At 44.5% G+C, this 8,173-nt stretch overlaps 1 protein-coding gene across 5 annotated transcripts; it reads right to left on the bottom strand.

The window, feature by feature from the left end:
- Positions 1 to 1,332: 1,332 nt before the first annotated feature.
- LOC148026613 (putative receptor protein kinase CRINKLY4) lies at positions 1,333 to 6,125 on the bottom strand. 5 transcript variants are annotated; one of them, XM_087691068.1, is made up of 3 exons: positions 4,803 to 6,125; positions 4,389 to 4,598; positions 1,334 to 4,245 (listed from the first exon to the last, which is right to left on the bottom strand). In XM_087691068.1, the coding sequence occupies exon 3, from the start codon at positions 4,204 to 4,206 to the stop codon at positions 1,882 to 1,884; it is 2,325 nt and encodes a 774-aa protein (XP_087547194.1). In that variant the 5' UTR covers positions 4,207 to 4,245; positions 4,389 to 4,598; positions 4,803 to 6,125; the 3' UTR covers positions 1,334 to 1,881. The 5 variants fall into 5 exon arrangements, with proteins under 5 accessions (XP_087547193.1, XP_087547194.1, XP_087547196.1 ...); XM_087691070.1 differs by having other exon boundaries at positions 5,191 to 6,125; XM_087691069.1 differs by having other exon boundaries at positions 4,389 to 5,190; positions 5,430 to 6,125.
- Between the last annotated feature and the right edge of the window lie 2,048 nt (positions 6,126 to 8,173).

Here is an 8,173-nt window from a genome sequence, read left to right as displayed (position 1 = left end):
ACATTTCTTCATGGTGATCTCCGTGATGAAATTTATATGGAGCAACCTCCATACTTCATTGATTCGACTGCTACTCAGCATGTGTGTCATCTCCATCAATCATTGTATGGCCTGAAGCAATCACCTCGCCTTTGGTTTCAACAATTCAACTCATTCATGCTTAAATCCGGGTACACTCGTCTCCTTTCAGAACCTAATATTTACATTCATCATCATCAGTCATTGTTTCTTATAGTTGCTCTGTATGTAGATGACATTTGTTTAATTGCTTCTCATGAACGCCTTATAACGGATGCTAAAAATGAACTTGGGAGTACCTTTGTTATCACTCATTTAGGTCCACTATCATATTTCCTTGGTCTTCAACCATGATAGGTCCACCGGTTCACTTCACCTTCATCAAACCAAATTTGTGATGAGCTTTTAGCATATTTTGGCATGTCTTCTACTAAACCAGCTGTAACTCCCCTTCTTGCTCCATGCAAATAAAATCTTTCTGATTGTCCTACTTCTCCAAAGTACAAGTCATATACGTACCATTGATTGTTGGGTAAACTTCACTATCTTGTCACTGGCTCTCGCCCAGATTTATGTTTCAGCATCAACTTTCTGTCACGGTTCATGCATAACCCTGGTTTTAAACACTGGAAGGCACTTGTATGTGTGATCTGCTACTTATCCCAAACCCGCACGGTCAGCTTGCTCTACTCTCGCTCTGCCAACCTGAGTCCCTTAACTGCCGTCATTGGTTGGTCTGCAGGGGGGAAGCAGATACTCGCCGATCGACTGCGGATTTTACATTTGTGCTTGTAGGAGCAGCCATTACATGGCAATCAAAGAAACAGGTCTAAATATCACTATCCTCTGCTGAAGCTGAGTTCGTGGCAGTTGCTTTGGCAACAAAAGAAGGAATTTGGTTCCAAATGCTTATTGAAGAATTGAAGCTACTGCCCCGACCATCGTTGAAAAAGTTATACTGTGATAATATTTCATGTATCTATTTGGCAAAGAATCCTAAGCATTGAGAGAAGACAAAGCATGTGGACTTGAAATATCATTTTATCCGTGAGCTGGTCGAAGACAACAAGCTGGACATACAGTATACACAGACTGAAATGATGTCGGCAGATTTCCTGACTAAATCATTTTCAGGATCAAAGCAGAATTCTTGCTGTTATCATTTAGGCATGCGAAGTACATAGTGTCAAGGATTAAGGGTTTGTATAAGAAATTAGTCTCTTGAACACTATGTTTACGATAATTACTGACTGTAACTATATTTAACCAAGCAACACTTATTTATGTAAAAAGGCACATCTGTGAATGATGAAGCGTCACAGATGCAACTGAAACCCTTTGTATATGCGAAACATGAAACATTCATTCCTCTCTTCAATCCTCCTGTGTGAGCGATCAGATTCAAAAATCTCTGTTCAAGTATCAAGTCTAATAATTCTACAAGAGCAGAGTATATAACCTCAGTCAGTTATAACTACTCATGAATTTTCTGCCATTGATCTGTGTGGTTTAGGATGACAGTATAACCTTGCAGTAATTCTGAACAATTCTAGAACAGCTGTATAAATGCCTACACATATCAACAATATTCAAGTTGTTTTAAAGCACAACAGGCACCGTAGGCCTCTTGAAAGAGTGGAATATTTGCTTTTGAGGCCCAATTAGGCCCTGTGGCATATCTACATAAAAGCTTGAAATGGAAACAGGATCAAGAACGGAAACAAGATCAAAATGTCACATTATGTGCCTCTCAACAGTTGAAGGTACTGAATAATGAATGTACTTGCCATGGCGTGGCAGCTCGTAGAAGGTGTTAATGTGATGATAAAATTGTCAGACTGTGCGTACGGATTGACGAATCCATCATCTTGCTTCTAAGCTGTACGAGCTGACAACTGCGGTTGAGCAATTCCTTTGGAATGGTGAGGGTTGGATCCTGTCATTATAGTTGAAGAAGGATGGCTTGACAGCTTCTTGCAAGCAGCTTGCGACCTCACTCATGGTGGGACGCTCCTTTCCTGTTATCCGAACACACTGCAAAGCCAACCCCATCACGTCTACAAGCGATCTGACTGCAGCCTCATCTGGCTTGGTGGCTTTCATGAGATCCGAATCCAGTATAATGGTGGCCTTCCCGAGCTCAGCAAGCTCCATGGCCCATGGTACAATTCCACTCACAGACTGGCCCTTATCCACTGCCCGTCGTCCACTCAACAGCTCCAGAAGAACTACTCCAAAACTGTAGACATCACTCTTTGCAGTGAGCTGACCAGTCTGGTAGTATTCTGGATCAAGGTAGCCTGGAGTTCCACAAGGTGCCTGGTTGCTCAGATGACTTTGGCTTCCGACAGGGCCGTAAGTAGAGAGGCCAAAGTCGGAGATATGCGCATCCAAAGCTTCATCCAGCAAGATGTTAGATGTTTTCACGTCCCGGTGAATGATCTTGGGAGATGCATACACATGGAGATACTCAAGCCCTCTCGCTGCTTGCAGAGCAATCTTCATTCGGCAATTCCAATCCAAGAACTGGTGGGCTGATCGATTGAGATTGAACAAGCAATCGTGCAGCGATCCATTGGCCATGAATTCAAACACAAGGCATTTGTCCTCTTCACAATAGCCCACGAGATTCACTAAGTAAGTGTGGTTTAGGCGTGCCAGCAGTTCAAGCTCCATGTCAAAGGTGTGGGCTCTCTCCACAGTGCAAGCTTTCTTGATTGCAACAACCTGCCCATCATCAAAGATGCCCTTGTACACATCCCCAAAGCCCCCCTTCCCAATCACCATACTAGTATCATAGCCTTTTGTGGCCCTTTGGAGTTCTCTGCTAGTGAAGCTGATCACCTTATTTGCTTTATCTTTCCACAGCCTAGTTGTCTGAGCTGCAGATTCCATTTGATTAGTGGCAGGATTCCGCCAGGATATCCAGATTGAATACAATCGTCTGCGTCGAAACACTGCCAACAATCCAATCAGTGCTGCAATGACAGCCACTGCCACTCCTACCACAATTCCTGTCACTGGCCGATGCGATGATGAATCATTAGCTGGAGGTGATATGGAAGTTGGCGTCGGGGATGTGGAATTTATAGGAGGGGGACATTGCTGGCCAACTAAACACTGCAAGCAAACCTTGTCTTTGCTCGATGCAGGACACTGATTCGAGATGGAATCCTGAACTTCATACTCGCCCTCACTACACTGCTTGACACACAATCCCATAGGAGCTCTCAAAGACGTAGGCACATAGTTATTTGCTGCATTATCTTGTGTTCCCCAGCACTCCACAACCATCCTCTCTTCAATATCCTCCCTCACCCCACATGTAAACCAATCTCCTGATGAGATGGTAGAAAATGGCACTCCTGCAGGAGCAAGGGTTGAATCAAAGTAGGTCTCCCCCCAGCACACAGCTTCATGACTATCCGCACGCAATGCACATGAGAAACTGTAACCGCCAGTAACTACTGTGAAATTAACGTTTTTCACAGGTGTGGCCTGCCCATAAGTGTCATTACCCCAGCATAATATCTGCCCGGTATTCAGCTCAAGCCCACACATATGGTATCTCCCAGCATAGATGGACTCAAAACTCGTGTTGGGAGCCTGCATTTCTGTCAGATTGCCCTCTCCCCAGCATACAGCGTGCCTTGTGCTGGCCATGAGGCCACATGTGAAGAAATCACCAGCAGTAACTGAAATCATGGTTTGATCTGGTGGTGGGGAAGCTTGCCCGAAAGTGTTGTTGCCCCAACAGTCGACCAACCCTGGACTGTCTGTTGTGTTATCTCTTACTGCACACACATGATAGCCACCAGAATTGATGTTGGAATAGCTAGTGCTCAGATATTGGGAGGGAATGACTGAATCATTTACCTGCCCCCAACAGGAAGGATGGTGAGAGTCATACAGCAGCCCGCATACAAAGAATCCACCACTGGAGATAGCCCAGAATGAGGTATTCTCTGGAGGGGAGAGGTCGCCTAAATAAGGATGGTTACCCCAACACTGTGGATAGAGCATTCCCGCCTTGAGAGCACAAGCAGCGGAGGCCGCACCATTACCCCACAGGCCTGCTAATGTCGTCATGTATCCCATCCCTGCAGTGGAGGTAACATGAAGCTGAAAGGACAGCAGCAATAAGCTACAGACAGGCGATGGGAAGACCCGAGTTGAGGTGCCACACATGGTAATCACTATTGCAGACCCTAACCGATGGCTGAGATTCTGAAATACACCTAACCAAGCAAGTTGTTATTCAACAGTGAATTGTGATAGAAGGCCACACAGCACTGACAGTACTGATAAAAGGCACACATAAGCCAGCATGTTGCTACAGTTGAACAATGAATTGTGATAGAACCACTCACAGCGGTGAAGCGACTCGGGGGCTATCAGGATCTGATAAGCATGGTAATCTTATATGCGATGGTCTGTCTCTCGATGGAAAACCATTGTTATCAACTTGCAAGACCAGTTAACACACAGCAGCAATTCTCTTACAATCAATTACGGAGTACACCAGCGACGAGAGTTTTGGGTTTCTCAGCGATATTCTGCTGAGCAGGGTGACAGCATCCCTGCACAGTTACACTCGATGATCAGCACCATTGCTGGGTAGGTCTCAAGGTCTCAGCGACCACCTACCACCCAAACTTCACATTGCAAAGCGACCACATTAAAAATTATTCCACGTTATGGGTCTTTTTTTTTCCCATCAAGGCAGAGAATTTATATTAACAGAAAAGAGAGGACAATAATACAACGAGCAAGGGGGGCTTCACCCAAGGGCACCATGGCCTGACGATCTGCAAGCAGAAGGACAGGACCCAGGAATGGAAGCCCAAACACTTAGTACTTGAGACAAAAAACAGTCCTTGTGATAAAATACATCAAGTCTACATATCCTCATTCCAGCCCATAACATCTGAGAGAATTAACCATCTCCTAGAGTCTGTCCATGAAATCATTGGCTTTGGAAATAGCCTCGTAAGCCTCCTCAATAGCCTCTTTGCTAGCAACCAACATATTTCAGCGTTCTTCATGTCTCCACTTAGAGATAGGCAATTCACGGTCCTCTTCAAGCAGGGCGAGCAACACTGATTCAGCATCCCTTGCAATTCGGTTGCGGTGATAATAAATATTAGCCTGGTTAATCTTCAGTTTATGTACCTGTAGATTGAAATCAACAAACAGAGAGCTCAGGCGAGGAGCATAGTATCCTCAATTTCTAGATTATCCACGGTTCCAAAAACTGGTTAGGATGCCCACAGAGTCCCCTAATAACAATTGTTTCCATGACACATGGGCTTTGAGAACTGTATTGAGAGACATGATGACTTCAGACTAAGGGCAGGAAAGAAATAAATGACATAAAGTTTCAGTGGGGCAGATTTGCAACAAGGACAGACCCCATCAGAAATCCCTGCTCTGCCAGACTTTTTCCCTCGGTCCACACAGCTTTGTGGAGGATGTGCCACATCAGAACTGACTTTTTGGTTGAATAAATTTGAAGTACCATTGCCTCCTGTCAAGGCTGACCTACCAACGTCGATTAAGAGTGATGTGCAACGGTGGTTGAAGATCCCTGACTATCACTTAGGGGTGAGCTAACTTAAACCCTCCCACCCAGTCGAAAGCATCCAGTTTAGCTTCCTCCTTGACTGACAATTTCCACAAGCATTCAGCAAGAAACAGAGCCATTCTATTCTGTATGACGAAAAGTTTCCAAGGTTGGAGCTGGAATAGAATGAGAAGTTCATGGGTTGTCTTCCATCTATTCCGGTGTAGGTTTGAGAGAATCCCCCAAGTAGAGACGCCCTTCTTGTTGCACCTGAGAGCAGTCCTGACTTGTCTCTCTCCCAAAGCAGGGATCATTGAGTCGAGATGCCACCAAATCGAGTCGACTCGCCATACTGAGAGGGATTTGTTAGATGCCCAGAACACCCTCAGATTGTCCCTCGACCAGTTTCATGCCGCCCACAAGGATTGTAACAGGTCAGACCCCTTGGCACTGATCAAGTACGAACCAAAGAATATAGTAAATTAGGGCAGGTTACTCCACCCCTTATGCTGGCCACACAAAAAATTGGTGAAGGTTTTTGAACAGAAGCAAAGACTACTCCTGGTGAGGATCCACCAAAGCCCTTGTGATAAGCTTAATAGCCAGTTTGTCAACCCAGCTGGATAGATTTTTAATCCCTAAACCTCCTTAGATGTAGGGAGACAACAAACCTCCCACCTGACTTTGGAGGCTGCTCGTTTGAAGGGATCTCCTACCCACAAAAAGCACCTACAATAACTAATTATACTCTTCAAGTGAGAATCCCAAGGTCTCCAGTAGCATAGGAAAAATAGTATGTACACTGAAAGAAAGTGGATGATGACCAGGACCGAGGATTGGAAGGCTCTCCAGCATTCTAGCTTAGCAACAAACCTCTCTATCACCCAATCCCACCTTTGCTTAAATGACACATGAAACCCAAACGGAATACCAAGTAACCTAAAGATGACCCCATCCTAATAACGTTGCAACCCTGTTGTTGCAGAAGCCAGTTCGGGAGGGGGGACATGGAAGCTCTTACTCTGGTTTTACTGTGATTCACTCAAGAGCCCGAAGTAGTACAGAACAATTCCATGGCCTTCTAGAAGGATTGTAGAGACTCATCTTCATTGGTCATTAGAAGAGCATTAGTGTCATCAGCAAATTGTGAAAGACATTGCTGTTTATCTGAGTTAGGAAGGGGGATGCCTTTAATGGTGCCTCAGAAATTCTACCTTTGACCAAACAATTCAAACCATCAGCACTAATTGCAAACAAAAGTGGGGTCAGGGGGCATCCTTGCCTAATCGATCAGTTGAGGGCGAAAAAATTAGATAATGCTCTATTAAGTGACACTCTAGCTCTAGCATGTCCAAACAAGGTGGTTACAAACCGAATCAGAAGACCATTTTTTCTAGACTTAGTAGGATGAAGGACCATTCCAGGCGGTCATAGGCCTTGTCAAAGTCAATTTTCACAAAGACATAGTCATATCCTTTGTCCTCAACATGTTCAATCCCTTCCCACATGGCTATGACCGCCTCGATGATTCTCCGACCCTTTATGAAGCCTTTCTTTTCTGAATAAATCAATTTCATTAGCATGGGGGTGATTCTGAGGGCAACCACCTTGGCAAAGATTTTATAACAAGTGGTGAGCATAGTGAGCAGCCTCCAATTGGCAAGAATTTCCCTGGCACACCCTTCTTATGCAACAATTTGATGATACCTGTATTAATGGAAAAAGGGAGAGCTCTGAATCTAGTGGCTTCCTCCCAAATCCCCAGGAGAAAAGGAGCAAGCGTATCCTTGAAGGTGTGGTAAAATTCAACCGGTAATTCCGGGGGACTTGCGGGGAGCTAATGACTCAATAGCAACTTTGATTTTAGTGATGGAGAAAGGAAGATCAGCCCGCACCCTATCTTCTTCAGGCACCATCTTGTTCCTAAAGTTCCAGATTTCCTCCCTTGCTTGAGTTACCTACTCGGAGATAATCTCTCTAGGGCTAAACAATTTTTCAAAGTGGGACCTCACAAACTCTAGATTATCATGCTCTGATATGATATTACCATTCGATCCTATGAAAAGAGGAACATAATCCCTAGATTGTTTTTCCTTTAGAACCTTGAACATATGTTTAGTGGGTTGATCTACCTTTCCTGCCCACCATTCATGAAAAAATAGTGAAGCATATTTGTTAGCTATCTCTTCCTCCTGTTTGAGCTTCGCACACAGATCCACAATAGAGTTCTGAATGAATTCATCCTGAGGCCCACTTTCCAACTCTATCAGAGAACTAAATAACTCATCTCTATGTTTCCTTCTGTTTACCGCAGCACAGAGGAGTGGGAAATGGAAAAAAGGAAATAGCAAAAGGCGCAGGACAAAAGGAAGAAAAAGGCGCCTTAACCGGTAACCAGACCCTAAAAAAATTAAAAGCATGGGCACGACCCTCAGGAAGTCTTAGAGTCGCCCAAGGAAAGTAAAAGAGTAAAAAGCGCACCATTAAGTGTGAAAGCGCTCCGAAATCCTTATAAAAGAGCGCCAGGCTCACTCCTGTGCAAATTGTATGCATTAGTTGGGAATAGGATAGATTAGAACGGTGGGAAATGAG

The sequence above is a fragment of the Lygodium microphyllum genome, chromosome 13 (genome assembly GCF_053477565.2).
Source record: "Lygodium microphyllum isolate KBCC chromosome 13, Lygodium_microphyllum_v1.1.10, whole genome shotgun sequence".
Classification (NCBI taxonomy): Eukaryota; Viridiplantae; Streptophyta; class Polypodiopsida; order Schizaeales; family Lygodiaceae; genus Lygodium; species Lygodium microphyllum.
This window is presented reverse-complemented; position numbering and strand designations above follow the sequence as displayed.